At 34.2% G+C, this 27,894-nt stretch overlaps 2 protein-coding genes across 3 annotated transcripts; one reads left to right on the top strand and one right to left on the bottom strand.

The window, feature by feature from the left end:
• The first annotated feature begins 8,055 nt into the window (after window positions 1-8,055).
• LOC113759364 (brassinosteroid LRR receptor kinase-like) lies at window positions 8,056-8,868 on the top strand. Its single transcript, XM_027301928.1, has 2 exons — window positions 8,056-8,285; window positions 8,709-8,868. Exons 1-2 carry the CDS (start codon window positions 8,056-8,058, stop codon window positions 8,866-8,868), a joined length of 390 nt encoding a protein of 129 aa, XP_027157729.1.
• A 9,889-nt stretch (window positions 8,869-18,757) lies between these two features.
• On the bottom strand, window positions 18,758-27,333 carry LOC113763948 (dihydroxy-acid dehydratase, chloroplastic-like). Of its 2 annotated transcripts, XM_027307949.1 has the most exons (14): window positions 26,702-27,333; window positions 24,928-24,999; window positions 24,294-24,341; window positions 23,455-23,609; window positions 23,150-23,344; window positions 22,969-23,080; window positions 22,808-22,877; window positions 22,544-22,602; window positions 22,314-22,437; window positions 22,137-22,207; window positions 20,830-20,931; window positions 20,520-20,600; window positions 19,279-19,437; window positions 18,758-19,181 (listed from the first exon to the last, which is right to left on the bottom strand). In XM_027307949.1, the coding sequence occupies exons 1-14, from the start codon at window positions 27,245-27,247 to the stop codon at window positions 19,131-19,133; spliced, it is 1,845 nt and encodes a 614-aa protein (XP_027163750.1). In that variant the 5' UTR covers window positions 27,248-27,333; the 3' UTR covers window positions 18,758-19,130. The 2 variants fall into 2 exon arrangements, 1 of the variants encoding a protein (XP_027163750.1); XR_003467427.1 differs by lacking the exon at window positions 18,758-19,181 and having other exon boundaries at window positions 19,352-19,437; window positions 20,830-20,840.
• Between the last annotated feature and the right edge of the window lie 561 nt (window positions 27,334-27,894).

Consider the following 27,894-nt stretch of genomic DNA (forward strand, 5'->3'; position numbering starts at 1 on the left):
GTGAAGTTAGTTTAACCAAAACTGAAGCTGGAGTACGCACGTAGAGGTGGCATCCATTTCATTTCAATTCACGGTGGTGTTTTTTATATAGGACTTTGCCATTTTTAGTGGCAAAGTTTAGGCAAGGAAATCTTAAGAGGGCCCCTTCCTTCAGCTTGTTTTCTAGTCACCATTATGCACAGTGCAATATTCCTGATTCACAAAATCAAGTAATTAATGTCTACTGGTTTTTAGTCAGGGTAACGGTTGTATGTAGCCTAAATTGTGTTGTTCTTTTTAACCTCTTGGGTGCTTAAGTATGCAAACTTCAAGTTTTATGAATTTGATAATTAAACAAAGTTATTCTCATTATCAAAACTAATTAATAATGTGTTTAGATTTTGTTTTTTTCTTGGTACTTATTTATGCTGCTTTGTTTGAGGGTATAAAGTATAAACGTACACGTCCATGGTCCTCCCGTTACCAACACATATAGGCTTTGGCATATTCTTTTGCTTTTTCATAGACAAAAACTAGAGACAATAATGGCGTTATCGAACTGATGCTTGTTTATCCATTTTGCATTAATGGGGGTTTCTCCCTTCAAGGACGCTGCTATTATCAACTTCTAGGCGGGTTTTCATACTAGTATATGAATTGTTTAACTTGTACTAATAATTTATCAATCACAGAGTCTACTAATTAATTACTACTATGTAAGAAATCAAATTACATTACGTCACGGGGCAAGACAAGAATTTTAGATGGTCTTATCGATGTGTTCTGTTCTTCAACTCCAAAGTGCAACCAAACAACAAAAGAAATGTGTTTGTTCTTTTGCAAATGGATTTACCTTACGAAACACAAGACCTTTCGTGCCACTGCTGCCAATGCCACCAGTTCCCTCCTCATTACTTATATATATATATTGTATTGTCCATAAATGGGCACAAACTGAATACTTATATATATATATATATATATATAATAAATATTATATATACTGACAGTGTATACAATATCATGACTAGATGCAAGACACATATGTAAAATTTGAATTATGTGTCATGCATCCAATATTGAAAGTGTATACACCGTCAGTGTATAGAAAATTAATTCATATATATATATATTCTATTCAATCTAGTAATTTTCTGATTATTATTCCTGATATGAGCCGGATTTTAATTTTGAGGATAATTGTTTTGATCTAAGATTTAGGGGTGTTAAGTGAGAGTTTTTGAGACGGGTGTGCGTGGAGGAGTGGTGGAGTAGTGGTTCGTAGTTTATAATATCCACATTCTTCTCAGCACAGATTTTGGTTGCATGTGATATTAGTTCTCCAAATATTGGTGACAGTGATTGTTTGGTCATCTGCGACTGCATGTGGTCCACATTTAAGAAGGTCTAGGCTAGGATCATGTGTATGTATATTTTCTAAAGTAAAAAAAAAAAGAAGAAGAAGAAGAAGGAACATGTATATATCTTTAAAAAAGAAAAGAAAAGAAAAACTTCACTTTCCTATAAACATGGACCGTTTGTCTGTGTCCAAACTCAACACTCTCATTATCCCCGTCTGCCCAACTACTATTACTGCTATTTTCGTGACCCAAATTTTCTAATGTATTTCTCATTTTTTCAACCACTGAATGAATCCAAAGAACACCATGGAGGGTGCCATGTAAATAGTTCTGGATAATGCCACTTCTTATGACCCTTTTTTCTTTTTTGAAATGGAGGCCCACGGATAGCCAAGTTACTGTTACTTCAGAAGAATTAAATAGGGTTAAAAACAAAAAAAGTTTTCTGTGGTAAACTTAATATACAGAAAATTTTCTATGGTTTCAAAACATATAAAATGACATCTCATACTTTGAACTAAATTGTAAAGGTGATGAAATCCGTTAAACTTAACGGGGAAGGACGAAAGGGCAAAAATGCCCGGATATAACTAAGTAAAAGACAATTCAACAAAATCATTTGTTTCATTTTCTAGAGAGAGAGAATTGGAAGTTAAAGGGTAGAACATGTATATTTGTTAAAAATTAGATATAAATTTTTTTTTTTAGATTCTACTAAGTCATTTCTGTTAATTTTAACGGATTCCGTCACCTTTACAATTTAATTCAAAGTATGAGATTTCGTTTTGTACGTTTTGAAATCATAATTTACGGGGGCTTTTTGTATATTAGATTTACCATAATGTGCTTTTTTGTTGTTTACCCAATTAAATATGAGGCTTTCTCCCCACCCCCTCCCTTTTACCAAAAATCGAAAATAGGAGGTAATAAATTCCTAAACTTAAGTAGAATTAAACATGAGGACTCCCCTTCTATATATTTTTAGATACTCTCCGGAATGCCAAGACCGAAACACACTTACACGAGAGGGGTAATATAATTATTGTAGCTAATTATATGCTTGCATATTTTGCATTTCAATTGCAAGGTGACGCCAAAGGTTATAAAGTTGTCTTTTCATGAATTACTTAATAATGAGATGCATTTTAAAGACCATCAAGGGATCAGAGGGGGTTATGTCTCTGGAAATACTTATCGAATGGTGAAAGTATATTAAAGCCAACACAAGTACTCTAACAAGTAAGGGTTAATTCCGTTTTATACTTGTCAATTATATAAGGTTCCCAATTGACTAATTTAGTTCTTAAACTTTAGATGAGGACACTTTGTCTCTAAACTATACCTCAATTCCTATTAATTTGGCCTCCGAATTCTTAAATTGAGACACTTTAGCCCCTCAATTATACTCTGATTCACACTTAATTTAGTCCTCGAACTTCTTTGTTCCCTCTAATTTTAGAATTCCTTAGTTATTGTTTAATTTTATTAATTTGTTGCTCAGGCGACAAGTATTTTGTTAATTTTGGGAGTTCATTTAATGATTGTACTTGATTAGGACGGTTTTTATAGTTTAAGATCTAAAATGTCTCAATTTATAGTTTAAGGAGTGAAGTAGGAATTGAAGTATAGTTGAAGGTGCAAATTGAAATTAAAATACCAAGTAGATATGAGAGGTCACCAAACAGTTCTCTGAAATGTTCTACGAAGACAAACATGCCAGAAGAATAATACTGAGATCAAAGCTTTTGCTATCTATCCATCTTTACCAAGAGAGAGGCGTACGTAATTACTTGCACTGCACGCCTTGTCTTCCACCTCTCTCTCGTATCTTTATAAGCAAAAGCACCCGTTGAATAAGCAGCCTATATATACTAAAGCGAAATTCGCCGGCGAACTTTTTAATTTTGTGCGACCATAATGATCCCATGGAAGTAACTTTTTTCTCACTTTAGTTCATACTCAGCTTTCTGCATCAGACCCATCCATGTTTTCTTGGATTATAAGATATACATTTAGCTCCCTGGACTGGAGTATTATGAACTCAATTCATGCTACGTATGTTAATATATGATCATACAATAGAATTTTGAGGTTTGGTTGAGTGAAGTAGTGGCAATCAACGGGAATATATATATATATATATATATATATATGGGGTGAATTTGTGTTCTAGTAAATGTTTTTTGTTATTTCTATCTTCTCTTGGTGATTTGTTTACGGGTTATTTTGAGCATGTTGTCACTATTTGGCATTGAGTTATATTTGGAATTTTTGGAATTAATCAATTCAAAGATTGACAAGAAACTGTACCAAGTTTTAGTGACAACATATTAAAGTTATCAGCATTCAGGCACCAAAAAGTGTCGGTATCTAGAAAGCTTTCTTGAGATCCATCTCTCCGCTAACTAGAAAGTTCCGGTATGCTCCTAAGAGTCTCACACAACTCAAATAACCATTAAAAACGTAATTTGTCCAAAAAAACTTAAAAAATTGTCCAAATTATGCAGCAACACATCCACTTGGTGCCAGTGGTCGGAATACTAGCCAATCTATTTCAGCAACATCGTTAAGAGTCTCGCCGCAACACGAATAACCATTAAAAAACGTAATAAGTCCAAAACAAAAACTTCAAAAAACTATTCAAATTGTGCAGCAACATGAACAACTATGTGCTAGTAGTCAAAATATTGAACAATACAATGCTTTGACCCTACAGATATAGCACTAAAATAAATATAAAAATAACACAAAAACACAAAAATTTAAATGGTAGTACTGAATAAGAATAACAGCAATTGGCTAAGAACACAAAAAAAAATAAATCTATACCAAGTATGCCTCTCAATGGGGCATATTTTATCCGACAAAGCTCCTCCAAATTTCTTTTTATATCCCCTACCATGCTATCAATTGGGTTTATTAGATGGCCTATTTTTTCCCGTTTTACAATAATAAAATTTGTTTAAAACACAATATGATGCTTTAAAACATTTACAAGTTTTCAAAAAATAATAAAAAGTTAAATTAAATAGGGTAGTGATTATGGGCAGTAAGTGGTGGAGGCTCTATTTGGATGGCTGATTTTTTGGCTATTTTAGAACAATAAAATTTGTTTAAAACACCATCTCCAATATACTTTAAAACAACCATAGTTTTTCAAAAAAAAAAAATTTAAATAGGGCAGTGGTGATCGGCAGAGAGTGGCAGAGGAAGGGATAAGTGGTTTTCTAGAAGATAGAGAGGAAGTTTTGAGTGATTTGGAAAAACATCAACATTTTTTTCTAAAACAACTACATTTAGTTACACTAAAATTTTAGATAAACACCTAAAAAGTACATCATCCAAAAGAACCCATATATATAACTCACAAAAGAAAGTTGTTCAACCATATGTATAGTTTTTAAAATGATTTGTTAATAATATGAAAATCTAGATACCTTATACTTATTGTATTTCTTAATTGAAGGTTAAAAAGGATAACATGAATGATCTAAAAAAATTACATACAATATTTGAAAAACTAAACCATCAAAACATTCTCTTATTCGATAAAATATAGACATATATCATAAGATTCTAATGTCCATCTAATATTCTAGAAAACCTTGCATTTCTATTGGGATCTAGCTCAAGCTTGTAATTTTGAGTTGTAAAATCATGCACTAGAGATCCTAATAGATTTGATTGAAACTTGACCCTCAGAAATATTATCTTATGATTCTATGAAGCCTAGTTGTTGCTTTCGGAGATTTCTCTATACAAGTGTATCAGGTTCATGAGTAAAAGATTATGTCCTACATTGATTCGAGAGATAGAGAAAGAGCGGTTAATATGTAAGTAAGGATTCGACACCCAATAGTTTAAACTTTTGGGTCAGAGGTGAATTCCTGACTTACATATTAGACTCTTGGTAGGCTCTTTGGAGACGTTTCTCCCAATCAAATTGGTATCAGAGTTTTAGATTGCGAGAGTGGGCTACTCATGAGTAAGTGGATTCTTCCAAGAGTTGGACCGGTGAAAATTTTCTTCTTGATGGTGAACCGAAGTGTCAAAGTGCTAAGGAGTTTGGCTAGTGTTGGACCAAATCCGCCATGGGTTTGGCAGGGAGGTCCAGTTGGTGTTAGACTAGGGAGCCAAAGGTTGGTAGGAGTCTAGAATGCAGTTTGGATGTTAAAAAAAAGTGGGTCCATGTTTGGGAGAAGAGATGACCTTAGATGATAAGGTAGACTTGTATTGAGTATTAAAGTGGGATCAAAGAAATGTTTGTAAATTTGGATTTAATGTGAGGGGTTATTCATGAAGGGGGAGGTTTGTTAGATTAATGAGTAAATGATTATATCCCACATTGATCCGAGAGATAGAAAAAGAGCGGTTAATATATAAATAAAGGCTCGGAACCTAATAGTTTAAACTTTTGGATTAGAATTGGTTCCTGACTTACATATTGAATTCTTTGGTTGGTTCTCTCGAGACTTTTCTCCCTATCACAAGTGATTTAGATTCCTTATCAGAGTAAGTATTCTTACCCGAGATGAGTTAATAGTGTACTGTTATGTTATGCTTGCATTTTTTGGCTTTAGTTCAGTATTTGATTTTCTGCTATTGAGTTTTAAGCAACTTTTTCTTTAGACTTTATACATTTATTTCAAGTTTCCTGATTCAAACTTTATGTTTTAGTGTTTTTTTTGGAAGTATAAATAAAAAAAAAAGCAATGCCATTATCCCTAGGGTAAAAACACAAACCAAACACTTAGAAGAACATTCAACTCCTTCCAACCGTCGACCCAGATCTAACACAAAAAAAAAAAAAAAATTCAGGAAGCAAAATATATTACCCTTTTTTTTCCTTCCCAAATCTTCCTTTACATGTTGATCACCTTTTATCATTACACAATAGGTTAAAGGAGGCTTTTAACTCTTCTCTTAGTTGATCAAATAGTAACTTCCTCCTTTTTTTCTTTCCTTTCTTGTTGGTTGATAGAGTAAGGAAATAATAACTGGGAATAATTAAAATGATGAGAAAAATATTGTTTAGAGAATCGAACCAAAGGAATGGGGATTATGTGCCGCAACTTTGTTGAGGGATTTTAATAAAAAAAAATAAAACTATCTCAACTTATTAGTTCATATTTCAGTTATAATTTCGACAACAATTTTAAGACAATTCGCTTATTATAGAATTTATATAATACAATACTTCATCTCATATACAGCACTCTAACAATACAGTTCTTTTAAAATAGCTCAGAAAACGTCTGTTATCTATGACTTTGAGAAATATGTACATTTGAGACTTTAAAATCTAACAAGAAAAAAAAAGGAATCATTTTTTTCTTTTTTGGGATAAAACAGTTAAAAAGGATCGGAACAATTTAGTTTACTTCAAAATTTTATTTGTTTGAGGTTGGTATAAAATTGGATGGTTTTTATAGTTTAAGATCTTAAGTGTCTTAATTTGTAGTTTAAGAAATAAAATAAGAATTGAAGTATCAAATTAACCTAACCAGTAGATATGGGAGGTCGCGAATCAGTTCTTAGAATTTACTTGTCCCAGGAAAGCATTTGAACGGCCTTAACTCTTAAGAAAAAGCTGAAATGTTCTACGAAGACAAACATGCAAGAAGAATAATCCTAAGATCAAAGCTTTTGCGAACTATCTATCTTTACCAAGAGATCAGAGGCGTACGTAATTACTTGCACTGCACACCTTGTCTTCCACCTCTCTCTCGTATCTTTATAAGCAAAAGCACCCGTTGAATAAGCAGCCTATATATACTAAAGCGAAATTCGCCGGCGAACTTTTTAATTTTATGCGACCATAATGATCCCATTGAAGTAACTTTTTTTTCTCACTTTAGTTCATACTCAGCTTTCTGCATCAGACCCATCCATGTTTTCTTGGATCATAGGATACACATTTAGCTCCCTGGACTGGGGTATTATGAACTCAATTCATGCTACATATGTTAATAAATGATCATAACATAGAATTTTGAAGTTTGGTTGAGTGAAGTAGTGGTAATTAACTGGGGTAAATTCATGTTTTACGTACATTTCCTGCATCAACTTGAATTTGAGCAGCCAACGCTACATTTCTCGTTTTTTGTTATTTCTATTTTCTGTTGCTGATTCATTTACAGGCGATTTTGTGCATGTTGAATAGTATGAAAGATTAAATTACTTCATGAAAACATGTTAGGGAAAATGGCCAATTTAGTCCCTAAACTTTTTTTTCTGTCGATTTTGTCCTTATATATTATTTGTAGCCAATTTGATCCTTAAACTTATATTTCGGTTCCAATCAAGGAACTTAGCAGCGGCGGAGCCACCGCATAATTTCCTTCAAACTCCTAATTGAGCAACCCAAAAGGGGTATTTTAGGGATTTCGATGGTGGGACGGTAACAAAAATTAACTGACAGATAAGTTTTGTGAGAAATACCCAAAAACCCAAAACAATAACAAAAAATTTTTCAAAGCTGCGAAGCGGTGCTGGTGGGGTTATACGGTTTTTGTACCTGGGAGGAAATGATTTCCAAGGTGTTTTACCACCTTATCTGTCTGATTTGTGTCCAAGCTTGGTGGAGTTGGTGTTGTCCTGCAATAATTTGTCAAGTAATGTCCTTGAAAGCTTTGGTGCATGCTCTGTTTTGGAATTATTTGATATCTCAAACAATAAATGTTCTGGTGAATTACCTGTTGATACCCTTGTGAAGATGAGTAACTTGAAGAATTTGTCCTTGTTATTCAATAATTTCATTGGTTCTTTGCATGAATCTTTGTCCAGGATGGTCAGTTTGGAGACTTTGGATGTGAGTTCTAACAATCTATCTGGGGTGATTTCATTTGGGATTTGTCAGGACCCCAGGAACAATTTGAAAGTGTTGTATCTTCAGAATAATTTGCTCACCGGTTCAATACCAGAGAGTCTGAGTAATTGTTTCAAGTTGGAATCCCTTGATCTCAGTTTTAACTACTTGACTGGGACAATCCCATCTAGCTTGGGATCATATCTCAGCTTCGTGATTTGATTGCTTCGTTAAATCAGCTTTATGGAGAAATCCCACAAGAGCTAATGTACTTGCTTAGAGAATCTGATTTTGATTTCAATGATCTGAATGGATCAACCCCTGCTAGTCTCAACAATTGTACGAATTTGAATTAGATTTCACTCTGAAATAACTAGTTGAGTGGTCAAATCTTGTGATTTTTAAGCTCGGAAACAACTCGTTATCTTGGAATATTCCTGCAGAATTAGAGGATTGCCGTAGCTTGCTTTGGTTGGATCTCAATACCAATTTTCTTAATGGGACTATCCCTCCTAGTCTATCCAAACAAGCTGGCAATGTTGCTGCTGCACGGCTTACAGGGATGGCAATGTTGCTGCTGCACGGCTTACAGGGAAGTGGTATGTGTACATCAAGAATGATGGAAGCAAGCAGTGCCATGGAGCAGGGAATTTGCTAGAATTTGTAAGCAGTGCCATGGAGCATGGAAGCAACCCCACCAGCACCGCTTGGCAGCTTTGAAAATTTTTTTGTTTTTGTTTTGGGTTTTGGGTATTTCTCACAAAACTTATCTGTTTGTTAATTTTTGTTACAGCCCCATCACCGAAATCCCTAAAATACCCCTTTTGGATTGCTCAATTAGGAGTTTGAAGGAAATTATACGGTGGCTCCGCCGCTGAATTCCTTGATTGGAACCGAAATATAAGTTTAAGGATCAAATTGGCTACAAATATATATAAGGACGAAATCGATGGGAAAAAAAAATTTAGGGACTAAATTGGCCATTTTCCCAACATGTTATGCACCGTTAACCTGCAAAAACAGGTTCATTATTGTTGGGTGTGGACTATATTACTTGGAGACTTGGTTCATGTATTAGTATATTAATTACTCCTAAAAAAAATGTTTAGAACTGTTATCTATGAGTTTGAGAAATATGTACATTTGAGACCTTAAAATCTAGGATTAATTTTTCCTACACTGACAGCAAAATTGTACATATGGGAAAAACCTAAAATCTTTCAAATGTACACTACATCAGTGTTTTCTTGATGTACATCAGTGTTACCTTCCTATTTTTTCCTACATTGATGTAGTTGGAAAAATAAAAATGTGATTCCCTATTCTTTCAAATGTACATATGGATAAGAACCTAAAATCTCTAAAATCAGTGTATATACTATCAGGTACAAGAACCTATAATAAGCATATGGGTAAGAATCAGGGAAATTAAACATTTAGGGGATAAGCCCCATTCCAGGCCCAACTTCCAGTTTTCTTGAGTTCTTGGAATTTTTCTCCAGCCATAGCCAAGCACCACACGTTGGATTTCATCCAAAATTTCCTTCATAATACCCACATTTGTTACTGGTTTAGATTGAAACAAATCAACATTTCTGAACTCTCCAAATATGATATGCCATGACAGCAAATGCTAGTCTTTTGAATCTAGACAGAACAATTTAGTTTATTTTAAAATTTTATTTGTTGGAATGGGTTGACTTGTTTGTTTTCTTCTATTGGAACAAAAATGTTTCTTATTGTAGAAAATGCAGACTGCTGCAATGACCATCGATCTTACTGGAAGTCTAGATTTTATATGGAACTTAACCGAGGAATAATAGTGACACATGAACTAAAATGCAAATTTGAGAATTATCTATTTCTATACGTACGTACTCTCTTAGTGTTCCAGAGCAATTTTGGAAATTAAGAGAAGCATTATTGATAACTTGAGGAGAGAAATACTGCCACATGCATGGGTTATGAATTAGTTTTTTTTTTTTTTTTTCACAATTACAATGATTTTGGTAACCTGAGAAGGCATTGTAAATTAGAATTTGGTTTGTGCAGCATTACATTTACATTTGTCTTTTGCGTGTTCGTCTATCAAATTATCAATTGATCTTTGATAAACTACCACAAAAGCATTGATTAGCTTAATTAATCTCATCAATTAAGTTTTTTCAGCTCCAAGAATGATGAGAACCATGGCGGAGATGGTCATGGCCCTTGCAGAATGAATTCCCTGACCCTCTCTTGTTGGCATCTTTAACAAATTTGCTGGGTACTTATCCCAGAATGAAACTTTTGAAAAAAAAATTATTTGAATCTTTTCGGTAATATGGGTATCAGCACCTCTATTATCTAGGGGACTGAAAGAAAAGTATTGCAACTTATTTGCCTTAATGAGAAATCGCCAAAACTAATTAACATAAGCAAGTGCATGGGAGTTGGTGCAGAATACCCTAAGGAACTCCCAAGCCATCCCCCACCCCTCCCCCAAGGGATAAAATTGCTTTAAACTGTCCAGCATTTTCAATGGTGAGCAAGTGGGGCAGTAGGAGACACGAATAAATAACCTACAAGTCCCCTCCAGAACCCTACCCTTTACGCTATTGTTGGCTCTAGGACCAAATATTATCAACTGATTGAAATAACTTCTCAAGTTAACTAATTGAACTAATAAAATTTAAAAAAAATTAATCTTACTTTAATATTACATATATAATGTAGTATATTACCACTTAAAGTATATTAAACATTCAAATCTTTAAGGTTGATAACCACATATCTAGCAGCAACTAAAAGGTTCGGTAAACCAGAGACGACTATGCTTTTTTCCGGAAAAAGATGCTTTGGCTTAATTTTGAGTGGTGAGACTTGTGGTTCCGTTGAGACGCAAGTAGATCACTAGATCTTTTGCTATTTTTTTTTTCGCTTGCTATGCTTGTCAGTAACCTTAAAAATTTTGTGATAAGAATATTGTATGGCATGTAACAATATCTGGGCAAAACTGAGGGAAAAAAATGCGCTATATGTGCACAGTCATGTTAACCATTCATCTTTATTTGACTTTGTGGTAGTAATTAGATAATGCAGCTTTACAGTCTCTTTGTATGTAGTCATGTTTATAGACTGAAGTTAGTAAGTAAATGAAATCCAACTGCATGTTTCTGAATGCTATGCTGTTAAGAATTAGGACGCAAGTAATCCATTGCATCCGGAACTTATTCTTAGGAGTACGTTCATGGTACTGTAGATTTGAATGGCCAAGTCAAATTTGATCCTGATCTGGAATGGATAGATTGCACAGACAACATTTCAAGCTTCCTGAATTTTGTGCTTTAAATTTTTCATACTAAGGACGTGATATAAGGTAATACATATCTTGGTGATGGCAATTCGGATAATGATTTCTCTTCTATATATATGATGAATGGCTCTGGTTGCAAGGAAAAAGTTTGCATCATGAAATAGAAGAAAAGAGGGAATTGATTAATTCCAAGTACTTTTTTTTTAATCCTAATGTCAAGCAGCATCAAGATTTCGAGTTGCTATTTAGCTATAGCTATAATATTTGTATCTATAGCCACAGTGAGTATTCATGAGAAATTGACGTAGTTTTGTAGTGAAATGCAAAGTATTTATTCTTCATGCTTATGATCCTATAGAAAATATTACAGTGCATGATTGTGTTTGTTATTAGTTTGTACAAGACTTAAAAATGTTACGGATAAATTGCTAATAACGCCTCCGTAGTTTCATCTATTGTCATCCACTTCACCTTCTATGGTTTCATGTAAACTGAAAATTTAATGGAAAGTAGTCTATACAACGTCATTAGCTAACATGCCAGTAATGCACTTACTTAAGTGTTAAATCAGACGACGACTTAACCATCTTATATAAAATTATAGAGGAATTACATGGATAAATGTAAAAATTATAGGGGTTTAAAGTGGATATTTATGCAAATCATAGAAGATTAAGTGAATATTATGATTTCATCACACATATTTTCAGAGTGTGTGCGATTCAATCACCATAACTGAGTATGCATTCCGTTTATTTTTGACTTTACATAAAATCATAGGAAGGATTATGTGGTTATTTTGAATCTTAGAGGGGTCAGTCGGCATTATATATGCAAATCCACAGGAGGTTATTAGTAATTTATCCAAATGTTAATTCCCTCTATTTTTTAATTTAATTAACTTTTTTAAGTGAGTTCGAGATCTCTCACTTACACTTCCTCCCCTGCTTTAGTTGGTTGAAAAACATGTTTCCATGCACTTAGATTATTCACCAATTTTCATAGAAGGATCTTTCTCAGATATCATCTCTCTGAATTTAAACAAAGAATTGAGTAATAAAGTGCTCATTGATCAAACTTACCAGGCATGGTCTCCTCAGGCTTCTCTATATATATATATATATATATATATCTCCAAATAGAACTGTATAGTTTTAGTTGATAGGAATAGATTAGTTTTGAGGTGTTTGTCAATATATCTGGAATTGATGATGGCATAAAGCTCTTAAGCACCCAAGACATTTCGTGCATGGTAGTAGTAATCTCAAAATCAGCTGTCTCAATACTATAAATAAAAAGGTCAGTATAATATGAAAAAAATTACACCACGGGCTATAAAAATGTGACAAATAATGAGGGTTTATAATTCCTGACTAATAAGGATTTTGAAATGTTATTTGCATTTGATTTGCCACAATGTTTTCAAACCCAAACCACTCAATGAATCGATCAGCCTACCGGTTCTCGGTTCAACTGGTTCGATCGAACGGTTCACTGATTAACTTTTTTTTTTAAAAAAAAAATTGGTAATCCTACAAAACACATGAAATTAATTACGAAGAAACAATTTTAAGCAACGAAGACCCTCAAATCCTCAAGTGCAATGGTAAGCAATAAAACTCATAAGAAAAAATAATAAAATTTGAATCTTGTGCCTTAAATTACAATAACCCAATAAAATTTTGAAATCTGAGTTGAGAAGCAATAGAAAATGAGCATATTTAAGAATAAAAGAGAAAAAATTAAGGCCAATCACTCATCTTCATCTTCTTCTAGTTCAAATAATTTCAAATCAAGATCTTCTCCAATTCTAAGAGAAATTATCATTTTCATCATAAAAGGCAAAATAAATGCTGTATCATTTAACAAAAAAAGAGAAATAGATCTGATTGGATAAAAAAAAAAAAAAGAGTAGAAGGCATTTTTTAAAAAATAGATAAGTAGCTTATTATTAACTAGTATAACTTAAAAAGTTGTACGGACTTTCCATGGAATAAAAGTGTAGAAGTAATTTTGTTACATGTTTCCGTTTGGCAAGTGAGTCTTTTTTATGTTTATCTAAAACTTTACTGTAACTTACTGTAGAAGTTGTAGAAAAAATTTTTAAAGTGTGTAAATTTTTGAATATTTTGAAATAAAGTTTTTTTTAAGTTTTTTAAGGTTATTGTAATTAACATTGTTAAAAAATTTGTAGCAAATAAACTTGGCCAAAAACTTGCATGCCAACCAAGGCCATAGTTTGCCACCCGATCTTCTTTTACCACACCAAAAAAGCATGCGCCACTGTTTTCTCACCAACTCTTCGTATTGTCTAATCACTTTCCTGACCATGTCATCTTCGCATGGAGTTGCAGACAAGTCGGGCATAAAACACAAAACTTTTGAAAACTCAGTCTTGAACAATTGTAAAAGATTCTACGTAATTTTTGAAAGAAGGTGGCTGTTTCATAGTAAATTCCAGAATGTCATTTCATGCTATGATACTCATGCAATAGTTGTACTTTTTTCTTGAATCAGTTGTATTATATTTACTTGGGAGGTGAACATTGTTGTTACCTGTCACTTTGAGATGAAATGAAACTAGAGGTGGCACAATGGGCGGGATCGGCGGGATTTGCTTGGGTTTGAGATGGAACCGAGTCATATGGGTTTGGGCCCAACCTTACCCATATGTGTTTTGGGACTAACTTGGGCGGGATCATTTTGGGATGGGTTTAGATTGATCCCGCCCAATACCCAAATCCATTTTCTACATATTTTTTTTCCTTTAATTCATTTTTTATTTTTATATAATTTTAATATTTTTGATTTATTAAATTTCTTTTAGTTTTATTAAATAAACATGCAAGTGCTTTATACTCAAGATTCCCACCAAAAATTGGATTAACAAATAAAGGAAAAGATAGATATACAGCCATATTCCAACATATATCAAGATGGCCAAGGTCCTTAGGATGTTGAATATTTATCCTTATCATTGTCCAAGGATGACAGGTCTAAACTAACTGAAATGCTGGAAATTCTTGTGGATAATGACTAGGAAGACTACTAGATTATATTCGCTGGTATGACTATAAAAATTGTTAAAGATAATTTTTGAATCTAAGATTCCGTTTGGATTGACTTTTTTTTCAAAAAATAAGTTTTTCAAATACAATGTTACAGTAATATACAATAACTCAAGAAACATCCCATCCATATTAATATATCAAATATTTCAAAAAAATTTTATAGTAAAAATTTTTCATATACACTGCTACAATAAAATATTTCAAAAACACCTACCAAAAACAACTAATCCAAACGGAGCCCTTGCCATTTGAGCCCAATGGGTACCCAAGTATTTCCCATCCTTTCCCATTCATTAATGGGTATAGTTGGGATGTGTCCCAACTTAAACCCAATACCAAATTATAATACCCATCCCGCCCAAAGTTCCTTTGGGCATGGGTAGCCCATTGGGACTTGGGACAAATTGCCAGCTCTAAATGAAACAATAAACATAACTATGTTATCTTTGTTCCCAATGAAATTTACAAGTTCTTCGCATGCATAAGCAATTTTTAAACATTTACTGAAAATTATTGTGACTTTTCGTGAGACTCGTGCTTCGACTTAGCCAAAATAAGTACGCTGCAAGAAATTCAATCGTAATTAATAATTATATTAGTTGTCACTTATCCAATGATCGAAATGTGTACTACATATTTTCTTCACTTTGTTCGTATTCGATGCTAAAAACCTTTAACATATTAAATTATTTCTAAAAAAATCACACGGCAGTCGCTTCAAATCCTTTGTCACCAATTTTGTCTCTATCCTATTTGTCTCGTCTTTGTTGAACTTCCACATGTATTGTGTTTTCAATAGAATCCTAAATCTGTTCATCTTTGTTTAACTACCACGTGCATTGTGCCGTTGGACTTATATTCCAATAAAATCCTAAGAGTTATTGATTATTGAACTTATTCACAATAAAATTTTAAGAGTTATTAATCAATACACATGGTAATTAAATAGGGACAAGATAGACGGGACAGAGACAAAATTCGGGACAGATGATTTCAAGCGCACTGTAATAGTATATCATTTCGGATAATATTCAGACTTCTCCAAAACACAGGCTAATAATTGTCCTTAATGGATGTCTCAAGTATCGATGAGATTTCAAGCAATTTTGCTTTCCAATCTCAACTCGAACGCAGAAATGCCATGATTTAGTGATTTAGCCAATTCAAAAGCTAGGATAGACGGCAGGGCTTTGATATATATTCTAGGCTTACACTTGGCTGGAGCAATTACGCAGGAGTTTCAGATATTTAACTTGTATTTTGAATCAATTAGGATAATACAAATAAGTAGGACAGCCTATGTTGATCAGTTTGCACGCATAAGCATTTTAACTTAATAAATGTTAAGCACAGAAAATTTCATGCAACAGTCTTTTGAATTGATTGAGTACAACTTTCATTTGCAATTTAATTACATTTGATCTAACAAATTCAGAAGGCAAATTTCGCAGGCTTGTGCTTAATATTGACTTGGGTATGATGCTACTTTCTGAAATTTTTCTAGAAAAAAGCATTGTAGCGATTTGACGTATATAGAATAAAAAAATTAAAAAATATATTCACGAGAAACGTAAAAAATTTTTGGTAAAAAATGACAATCCAAACAATTAGGCTTTTGAACCTGAAAAATGCACAGTAGCAAATTGCGGAAACCTTTTTTCACCCAAACTTGTGCTTTTAATTGACCTACAATGAGAAGCTTTCCCCTATGTAATTAAAGTGAGAAGCTTTACTCTATATAATTAAAGAATAAGGATTAGATAAAAGTTGCAAAATATTTATTGGTGTTTTCCATGGTAATATTTGTCTTCTTGTTGCTCATTGAATGCAAGCAAAAACCATGGCTGCAACACAATATGACTCCACCTGTTGCTCTTTCTCATATCCAATGCAAAACATCTTTATCCTAATAGAGTTCTAACGTCTCAATTTGCTATCTAGACTAATAATGCCCTTCTTCCACAGCAAGCTATTGCTGTCCATATTTGATGTTTTAATTTCTGAAAATTATATGCAGATTTCCTATGATACATCTCCTGCTCAAATTTAACTTGCAAATAGAGTCATTTGGTTGAAACATAAGTAATATCCTCCTCCTCCTCCCAAATAAAAAAATTAATGAATAAATCCAATAGAGAAGGATGTCTAACTTACCAAAAGTACATTCTTGGTGAATGCAATGCACTTACCATGGTTGAGATATGATGCTACTTGCTACCTGGCTAGTGTTCTACTTTTTCTCAATTTGCATGCAAAACATGTTGCTTTAACTTATTATCTTTGGATCCTCAAATCCCATCTGGACTAATAATTATCCTTCATCAAAAGTAAACTAAGGCCTCATTTGGAGCTACGTTAACTTACAGGAAGCACTACTGACACAATTGCTTTTAATAAAAGTGCTCTTAAATTATCAAAAATTGGACTCGTTAAATTACGAAAAATTGGTTATCAAACACCCTAAAAGTACTTTTAGTGTTTAAAAGGGGTTTTTTTTTTTTATAAACGCACCGCAATCCTAAACAGGACTTAAGGAGTATCATTAATTGATTTTTTTTTTTTAAATAAAGGGGGAGATGATATCTAGATACCCCTAATACTATCTTAATTTTCATTGCATTCTTAGCCAAACTAAAATAGTTAAGATCTGAGATATGAAATAGGGTGTGTGAATATCATTTCCTCACATAAGACACTAATCAATCTTGACCAGATTTTTCAGTTCAATATCATGCTAAAAGATACACGACTTTGGCTTCAATAGTAGGCTACTTGGCTGCTTACCTAGGTAATTACTGACCTAGCTATTGTGAATTAATGATCACAACACAAATAACTAGAAGTTATTAACTACTAAGTACTATTAGCATTAGGGCCATAAATAGTTGGTTCTCAATAGCAGAATTAGGTTGTTTTTGGCATAAACAAGCCAACCATTTGACTTCCAAGTAGCTTTTATAATAATAATAATTAATTAAGTTTGTTTGGATAGGGTATTATTTGAAATAATTACTGTAACACTTTTTGTGATGTGATGTATGTAAGATAAAAAGGTGGTTGGGAATATAAAAAAATGGGTTGGGAAATGTGTTTATGATGCAAGCGAAATATTATTTGAGATCGGGAGTGTTTGTATACCTCAATTATTTCAAATAATATTTTGCTTGCATCACAAACACATTTCCCAACCTGCCTTTTTATATTTCCAATCACTTTTTTATCTCACATACATCACATCACAAAAAGTGCTACAGTAATTATTCCAAATAATATTTCAAATAATACACTATCCAAACAAACCCGTCCAAACACGTTATTACAAAAACACCAACAATTGTTCCCTTATATATTTGTTTGACCATTATTCATGGCACTCCAATTATTACTAATAACACTACGTCCTTTTCTTTTCTTTTCTTTTCTTTTTTTTTTTTGGCTGTAAAAGCACATGAATAAAATAAAGTGTCATTTTAAAATGTGAAGTGACAAACTACCAATAACGTTATCTGTTATTAACTAGTATGCAACCGATTTTATTGTGATTTTATTGTGTGATTCAAAAGACAAGTTTTTATTCGAAGGGCTTTTCACAGGTGTTCTTATTCTATTATTTCACTTTGATTTTAACTTCTAGTACTCCGAAATCAGTTTGTTTGATGCTATTATTTGTTTTTAAACCTAGATTTTAGAATGCTTTTAAAAGACCCAAAAAATTAAATTTTAAAATCTATGAAGGAATAGCTTTTGCTCATTCTGATTAAACTACGCTTTGCAAAATCTAAAGCAACAGAGAAAAGCCCCTATTGGTTTGTCTATTCTTCTGCAGAAATTTATTTATTTATTTTTTTACTTAGGATATCCCAACCTTTCGATCAGACTAATCCCCTAAAATTATATAGAGCCTTGCCCTAAAAATACACAGCGAGATAGACTAATCCCCTAAAATTATATAGAGCCTTGCCCTAAAAATACACAGCGAGATAGCACACAGGTATCGATCAGAGACCTACAAACATTCATTTGGTTAACCCTTATTTTAACCAACAATGCATGTACCATTTATCTTTTTCACTTTCTTTCTTGTGTTATATTGCTACCTTATTATGATTTTTATCGGTTGTTTGTTAATTAGGTCCCCTCTTGGATTGTATAATTACTACTTCAATAATGCTTGAGTCACTTTTCACAGAGCATACTAATTCTACTTATCTTAGAAATCTGCTTGACAAGGGCAACTGTTTGGATTGCATCTTTTGTAGAAAGCATAATTATGTCTTGGAGAACACCATTATACGTGTTATGTAGTATTCAACTACCAACAGAGTAGTTACAAACTTACAATCATCCAAGGTGAGCCAATATCAAAAAAATGGTTACATTCACGTGTGCAGGTGAACAATTCAATCATACTCCGAAGCTACAAGGAGGAAAAAGAAAGAAACAAAAACAGATCAAATCATTCCCACACAACATATTACAGGAACTAAAACTAGGAGAGAATTTTGAGCGGTCCCTTTGTAGCTTTCCCTAAAGAGCCGAGCAATGTTTACCCAATTGATGCATGCAGGATATTGGCCATTGCATATTTGCCTTCTTAACACACGTAGCATCTAGTATTATTCATCAGTGATACATCCCCTTGAAGCTGATTGCACATTCTTGATGTACTGGCACCAGGACAAAATGGCATAAGATTCGAGTCTCAAATCTTTGTCTGGTAGAAAGAAATCAACTCAATCAAAGGATACAAGGAAAACTGCATACCTTGTAAAGTACCCCTCGGTCGGCCTTATACATTGGGGGTCTCCATTTCTTTCTTCTCTCATCTAACTCGGTATCTGTTAAATCAACATCCATCCTCCGTTTTTGGATGTCTATGGTAATGATGTCCCCATTTTCTACAAGACCAATTGGACCACCTTCCTGCAAGTGAGGTGCATTCCACTCAGTTAAAGAACAAAGATTTTGCTAAAATAGACTTCATACGATACATGTCCATTTGCCTGACATTTCGGCAGAAAGAACCCTATCAAAAGCTTAGTTGCAGCACTAACCAACCTATCATATTTGGAGTACCATTCTTGCATCACGAAACTACCAAACATTGAAGTTCACTTGAGGAGGCAGGGAAGGGAAGGGAAGGGAAGGGAAGGGAAGGGGGAATGGGTTAGGTTTGTTTAGAATGCGTTCTCTTCAAAACAATAAAAAGTTAGTTCTTCTTAATCACGTTATTCATTTATTTATCTTTAAACCGGCAGAGTTTTTAAAGGATCTGCAGAGGAACAAAGGTCGGTTTCCTCTTCTTCAACAACATCATCTGTGGATGCAAAATTTGATTAAAATCCACACATAGCATGCATGAAAACACCAAGCATCTTATCCCTCCTCCATGGCTTGTCTAAACCAACGTCAAGTAGCCACAACTATCTTTTGATTGGTATGCAGCTGTGACATGGTCAGATACTGATGCAACATTAACTATTGACGAGTTCCTAACTTAGGTCCTCTCAGTTCAAATTGTTAAACAAGAATATACATGTATTTATCTTCAATGCCTGCCAAACTAAGGCTCTGAATTATCTTAACTCTTGCATAAGTTAGTCAATTAAAGTGCAAGGAATGCAAAGCAAAAATCATAATACAGAAATGTCAAATTGTTATTTTTTTTATAAATGAGAACAGCACTGCTTAACCAAGTGCGCATCAAGGAAACCCATCTCTTTTACAACTTCAAGGTGTATTTATGATGTCCTTGGAGCAATGTGATGAAGAAGATGGTCAACAGAAGAGAAGACAAGTTTGAACTGCAGAATAAAAGGGCTGACACAACTTGATCATTTGCATAAAGGTAACCAGATACAAGTTCTGCACATTGACAATTTGAGCCAAGAGCAACAGTACATCAATGTTATCTATTAGTATTTTCTGACTCGTTCCTTGCTTTCTTTAATTATTCATGACCTCCATTATTCCTTCAACACATTTTAGACACAAAACCAGTATACCTGTGCTTCTGGACAAATGTGTCCAACGACATATCCATGTGAGCCTCCAGAAAATCTTCCATCAGTCAGCAGTGCAACATCCTGCAGTATTTAAATTGAGCCACAAATTTTGTTTAGCGTAAAAAGTTGCCACCACTATCATTTCAGGTCTAGACACAGCTAAACCAGAAAAACATTTGAACAAAAGTTTCAAGACAACAAATAAACGTTTTGCAGAACTTCCCGTTCCATCCCCAGTATATGCTGACATCATACAAGGAATACATGAACCCAAGTAGCCAATTGTAACTGTAATCAGAGGATAGCACACCTTTCCAAGACCTGCACCCATTATTGCACTAGTTGGTGTAAGCATTTCAGGCATGCCTGGGCCACCCTTAGGCCCCTCTCCTCTAATAACTACTACTTTCCCCTGGAAGATGAGAAATATATAAAAAAACATAAAAGAATATTCCAATCAAAGCTAGTCAATATATCATACCAAAAAGATACGTTTAATTATAACAGTTTACTTCCTGAAGTATAAAGAGGAGAGAAAGTAGGAGCAGCTAAGATTATTGAGCAAGCTGCTCACATTTCAAGTACAACTTGGCTCAAAAAGGTTCATTTTTCCACTAAACTACAAAGAGATCAATCTTTCTTCAACTTATTTAGCACTAATTAACTTATGAACCTGGACCATGGCACAATAAGCCATAGGAAGTTACAGGAGAAGGTAAGAGAAAAAGCCAATCAGGCTTTACTCAAAGTTGCAAGGTTAAATGTTGTTCAGTGTGGCTTGAAAATAAAACCAATCAAGCTTGAAAAAAAAAATACAGGTCTGCTTATTGTTCTCTTAGATGTGATGAAAACATAAACGTAAGCAATCATTCAAATCAGAGGATACTGCCTACTGGTATCAGCTTAAATAGAGACAAATATTGGGAAAGCATCAAAGGAGAAAGAATCCAAAGTGGAAAAGGGGAATCATTTATTAAGAACTCAAGAGTTTTCTGTCAAATATATGAGAAAAAGATTCAAATATGGTTCCGTCCCCGCTTGAAATTGTATATGAGAGGCAAAGAGGTGCACATTCAAGATAAATAGCATATAATTGTACACAAATGGGCTGAGAAAGTGTACAGTTTAACAACTACACAGGAAACAGAGAGTGAAATGCCATGAAAAATATTCAGTTTGTTTTCCTCAAAAATAGCGGCAGGCATGAGATCTTAAAATGAACCAAAAATCATGTTTGCGGCAAAACACAATAATGCCATGTACCCTTGAATAACAATAAGTTACTAGGTCCCTATATGAAGAAAGAAAGAAAAAAAGTATTAAGGGGTTTTTAAAGAATTTTACTTTTTGAATTGGCTAACTTCCAATACAGAACTTGTGGAGCCGTTTTAAATGCCAAAAAAATTGACTATGAAACTAGACCAAAATCTAGCAAAACCCAGTCTTTGAAGTTTAATAACATAATCAATCAGTAACAGGAAGGAATAAATAGGCCATCAGCAATTAAAGCAGGGGCTAAGCATTACACCTTCCGTAGACAGATCTTTTGTCCTGTCTCCTACTCCTAAAAAGCAAGTACACGGTAAAAAACAGAAGTCACACAAGTAGAGACCTCACCTTAAAACTTGCAGGATTTTCTGAGATAGCCTGGAGCATAGATTCCTCTCCTTCAAAGACAAGAGCTGGACCTGATAGATAAATGCATAACAATTTTCTCTTTAGCATGGTAGATATGTTCAGAAGAAAAGGTATAGATTTCATCAAAAGGAATATTATGGTTGCAACACAGCTCACCTGAAAAATAAAGCCCTTCTTTTCCTGTAATTTTTGCCACAGAACCCTCAGGTGCAATATTCCCATATAATATTTGGATGTGACCAGTTTGTTTGATGGGGTTTGCCAATGGTCTTATAATTTGCTGTGAAAAGAAAGATGGCCTTAATTTTGCTTCTAACAAAACCAACAGATAATAACAATACATCTTTGCCACAGATTGACATTATCTTCTGCTGACAGGAATTTACCTGACCCTCAGACAAAGATGGGAACAGTTTTGCATTTTCAGCCAAAGTCTTTCCAGTCACTACACAAAAAACAGGCATAAAAGACTGAAGAACACCAAATCAACTTTTAAGAAATTTAAAGCCACAATAAGGGTGGAATGCACATTTCAACCTATAAAGCAGAATTAAAGAAAGAACTGGAAATGAAAGAGAGCTTTGAAGGAGAATTAGAAATTTTCCCCTGCTACCAGTTCCCAACACCTAAAAAAATGACAATAAGCATACCAGTGATACAATCCCCATCCAGAAATCCAAGCTCTAATAGGTATCTGATGATTGCAGGTGTACCTCCAATCTACAAAATGTTCAATGAGAAAGTAATTCGTACAGTAACATCATAAAGACGAAAACTGGAGCAAAATAGTCACCCACAAAAGTATACAAACCCTGTGGACATCCTCCATGACATATTTGCCACTTGGCTTTAGATCCGCGAGGAATGGAACCTTGTCACTGACTTTTTGGAAGTCATCAAGAGTCAACAGCAAACCAACAGACCTGCCAGCATCTACCATGTGTTACTTTCCATTAACTGGTAAGAAGAAAGGCTAGCATCCAGCATCTCACCTTGCAATAGCAATCAAATGCAAAACAGCATTTGTGGATCCCCCCAATGCCATGACCATCACCATTGCATTATGTAGTGATTTTGGAGTGATAATATCTTGTGGTTTCAGGTCCATCTTTATCAAGTCTAAAAGATATTTTCCAGCAAGGCGGCACTCATCCAACTTGAGTGGGTCTTCAGCAGGTGTTGAAGAGCTTGTTGAATAAAGAACATAACAGCGTCACATAATAGCATCTAGGCTAAGAACAATACAACCCGAGTAACCTGAATCAAAGATGGGAGAAGAATTTATTAAATTCTCTACCTGTAAGGAAGGGACATTCCCATAGTCTCAATGGCAGATGCCATGGTGTTGGCAGTATACATTCCACCACAGGCACCAGCTCCAGGACATGAATTGCGAACTACATTCATCCTCTGTTCATCACTGACAGAACCACTGACATACTCCCCATAAGCCTACAGCAAGAATTATGACAAGATTCATGGAATCCAAGTATTTACGGATATAGAAATTATCAATCATTAGTAAGAGAAGACAGAAAATAGAGAAACAGGAGGACAACTAAACTACATGCTCCCCAGACAAGGATTAGCTGAAGTCGTTCCCAGTAATTTTAATTAAAAGAAGGAATTGTATAAGCTTTTGCAGGAGTAGCAAATTAGTTCAACCCCAAACAAATCCTCCAAATCAGCTTGCATAAGATTGTGTTCTGGCACGTAGACCCTATTTATCTGCACTAGATGGAAATTAAAGGAAGAATGAGGGCAACTTCACTATTCTTCATCTGCTTCCATTATTTGAAATCTTCTAAAACAAGAAAAATAGAAAAATATTTACAAAGTTATTTTGTTTTCTAAACCTCAACTTTCAGTTGTATGAAAACTAACTAAAATTATCCAAGGAAAACTAAATTTAGTTCAGCTATGAACTAACTCAAATTATCCAAGGAAAATTATAGTTGACATTGTCCATCAGTAAGCCTGTATGAAAAAGCAAAAAGCACTCTAACAAGCAGAAAGGACACAGGAAACCAGGAAGGGGGGATGGGTGAGGACAGAACATAGGAAAGCAAGAAAAACCACCTACCCAAATCAAAAGATAAGCAAAACATCAGCAACACTGCAATGCAGCATGCATACCTGGAAGGCAGATATTATGTCGTATGTATGGCCTTGAAAATGTCCAGGCTACAGAAGGAAAACAGAAAAAGAAACTTTAAGCAATACATCCTGAAGCAAAAGCATGATTCACAGGCATTTTATTTAAGAATTATAGCCTGCATAACAGATACAACAACCAGTTCAACAGCTTATTTGTTTATATGCTAAAAAACAGAGTAATGACTTTGATCCTGACACTATCTGCAGACTTTTTCAGCTTTTACAATTAAAGAGTGGATATCTCAAGGTATAATGCCAACATTGGATATTCACACAATATAGAGTACTGACCAAATATCCTACTTGGTAGTATTGTTTTTTGCATCATCTTCTAGACTTTTAGACTCCATGTCCCTTGCTGTCAACTTCACCAGGTAAACTCTTAAATAACCATCCATGTGATTCCCAGAAGACATAATCTAGATATTAATCTCAATGATGGTCCACGACATAAAAATTTGCAAAAGAAAAAAGAGAAAGGCCCAGGAGCTTCTTGCTTGAAGTTTTACTAGATGATTTGGAAAAGCACCACAGGATCCTTAACAAGCTTCTGTTTTTAACTAAGAATGGAAAGAATAGTTAAGAGTATTAAACAGAGCTAAATAAAACTAACCTTTATGCTTCCCCCATAAACCATAATGCTTGGCCGATTTAGCCGTCCCATTGCCATAATTGTACCGGGCATCTGCAGCATTAATAACACTAAACTGAATTCATTTCACTTTGAGATTTGTTTCAGTAGTACTTCATCTATAAATAACTTAAAAAATTTGACTCTCCTAGAATGAATTTCCAATGTACTAGTACCATAGATACATAGAAGGCAAAAGACAGGAGACAACTATGGCAAATTTATTCGGCAGACAAAAGTATATCCCACAAAAATCAAGGAAATGGCGAGTTCTAATGCTCAAAATTACAAAAGTATCACTCTTAACATGCAAAAAGTCTCTAGAAAATTAAACAATCAAAGTTCAAAACTTTCTGTATTTTGAGTCTGAGGCCATGATTTTTATATTACTTGACCATCATGAGCTCAAATTGATTCAGCATTTCAAAGTGTGCTACAACTAGAGGACTTTTTGCAATGAATCATTTCCTCCAACAAGTAAATGCTTAAAATTCTCAAACCATGCTTTCTGGAGGTAGCCAGCGGAAGTTGTAAAACATATTGGGGAAGGGACAACCAATAAAGAAAAAAAATGCAATGTCTACATATTTCCTTCTATTAAGTTGAAAAGGTGCAAAGAAGCCTATCATTTATCTGTCTGCTTGAGTACTAATTGTGTTTGGATTGCATTTTCCGTCATTTTTCATGGAAAAATTACTGTAGCGATTTGATATATGTGAAGGAAAAAGGTGATAGGAAAAAGGTGATAGGGAAATGTGATCACGGAAAACGACAATATTTTCCGACAGAAACAAGCAATCCAAGCATGGCTAAGTTTATCAGACAAAGTATTCAATCTCCAAAAATGTCATATCCCATCATGCTAAAAAACATAAAGATTTTTCCTTCCACTTTCAGAAATAATTCTTAATGGCCTTCAGGCTCAGAAAATCTGATTCTTCATTCACCAACAAAAAAATCCACAAAGAGATAGCATCTGCGTTGACATTCATAAATTCAAGTACCTCTTATAATAAAATTAAAAAAAAATGAAAAACAAGACAACTAGAAATGATTGTATTCCTAAATCACATTCTGGTACCACTACACTAGTGAAAGGATTTGCTCAGAACAGAAGGCAGGTTGAAGAACATTGACAATTTAAAAGAGAAGGTTATTGAGTATTTGAAATTAAGCTAATCTGTCCCACTGAAAAGTTAAATTCAAACAATTTAAGATAAGACCTCGCAGACTAGTGTTGCTAACTAAAATGACTACCCATTGCTGGAAAATCAACACGTGAGTTCCAAAAGGAGAACTACTTACCCCTCTGTACAGAAAAACCATGAATAATTCAATAATCGAGACTTTTACATTAATTGTTAAAGTCTCTCATCAAAGCTCAAGCTTCCAATGCAACACTCATCAAAAGTTCGAGCAAGTTGCAATATTATACTAATCTGTCCCTTTAAAAAGTTAATCAACATCAAAAGCGAATATCAGCCCTCGCATGCTAACAATATAGCAACTAGGATAAGTTCTCCATCTGAAAATTCAAGGTAATAGTTCCAAAATGAGAAAATGATCCTCCATATAGAAGACCCAAAAAGACCCAAAAATTCCAAAAATCACAACTTCTATACAAACGATTAATCCCTCTCTACAAAGGTTAATGCAACAATGAAATAGCATTGAAACGCTCAAATCTTTACCTAAAAATGCTGACCACATTTCATAGAAAAAAGGCGTTACAGCGGAAAAAGATGTAAGGCCTTACATTTTTATCACAACCCGGTAGGGAAATGTTTCCATCATACCACTGCGCAGCCATAACAGTCTCAATACTATCAGCAATCAAATCCCTTGACTGCAAACTATAGCACATTCCTCTAGTCCCCATAGAAATGGCATCACTAACTCCAATAGTATTGAACCTAAATCCCACCATTCCAGCCTCTTTAACTCCTTCTTTAACAGCTTCAGCAAGTTTCAACAAATGCATGTTGCATGTATTCCCTTCATACCAAACTGATGATATTCCAATTTGAGGCTTATGCAAGTCATCATCTGTCAATCCTACTCCATAAAGAACTGCCTGTGAGCCCCCTTGGGACTTGGGTTCAGTGATTCTTGAGCTGTATTTGTTCAGCTTCTCCAATAAAGCGGTAGTTTGTGGTGGCGGAGGTGGTCGTTCAGTCTGAGTCGTGGATGCTTGGATGGTGAAGTTGGGAACCCTTTTAGGTAAAAGATTGAATTTTGGGATGTGGGTTCCGAAGGGAGCAGGTGTTGGGGTGGTTGGCGGGGTTAATAGAGCAGCTTGCATGGTGGCAGCGGTGGTGGTGTGCGCCGGAGTTGGTGAGAGAGAAAAGGAGAAAGTAGGGGTTTAGTTTGGGGATTAGGACACGATGATGTTTGCTCTTGCCTTTTTGGAGGAAAACGTGGGAATGGGAATGTGACCAAATTGATTGAATTGAGAAGAGAACAAAAAAAAAATGTCTATTCTTTTTTAATTTTAGTGAGATAAAGACTAATCTATATCTATATAAATTTGAGAAGGGCATTTTAGTAACAAGTCTCAACACATCTTTCCACTTTCAATTCCATTTTTTTAATATTTTACATTTAATTTATTTCATAAAATATATCATGTCCATATTTGAAACACATAATCATGTTTTCACCAAATAAGAATTCTACTCCAACTAACACTCCTCTCTACACACACCTTTCCACTCCAATTAATACGTCTCCAATTAGCAATTCCACTCCGATTAAAACTCCTCCAACCTAATAATAAGAGATAAAAAAAATAATTTCACTAAAAACCGCAATTTGTCATCTCTTTCAACTTCTTTCTGGTATCGATCTCAACCCTCAACTTAATTTGCAATCACATCTACGTTAAAAATTCTCTCAATTTATTAATTAATGAACAATTATCTACATATTATTTTGAATTAATAATTGTAA

This window comes from Coffea eugenioides, chromosome 2 (genome assembly GCF_003713205.1).
Source record: "Coffea eugenioides isolate CCC68of chromosome 2, Ceug_1.0, whole genome shotgun sequence".
NCBI classification, from domain to species: domain Eukaryota; kingdom Viridiplantae; phylum Streptophyta; class Magnoliopsida; order Gentianales; family Rubiaceae; genus Coffea; species Coffea eugenioides.

Coding starts and splice junctions, on each gene's coding strand:
- LOC113763948 (XM_027307949.1), bottom strand. CDS start 27,247: ATGCAAGCTGCTCTATTAACCCCGCCAACCACCCCAACACCTGCTCCC. Junction 22,438..22,543: donor CATCTTTGTCTGAGGGTCAG/GTAAATTCCTGT, acceptor TTCTTTTCACAG/CAAATTATAAGACCATTGGC. Junction 19,438..20,519: donor ACATTTGTCCAGAAGCACAG/GTATACTGGTTT, acceptor CCTCACTTGCAG/GAAGGTGGTCCAATTGGTCT.
- LOC113759364 (XM_027301928.1), top strand. CDS start 8,056: ATGAGTAACTTGAAGAATTTGTCCTTGTTATTCAATAATTTCATTGGT. Junction 8,286..8,708: donor AGTCTGAGTAATTGTTTCAA/GTTGGAATCCCT, acceptor CACGGCTTACAG/GGATGGCAATGTTGCTGCTG.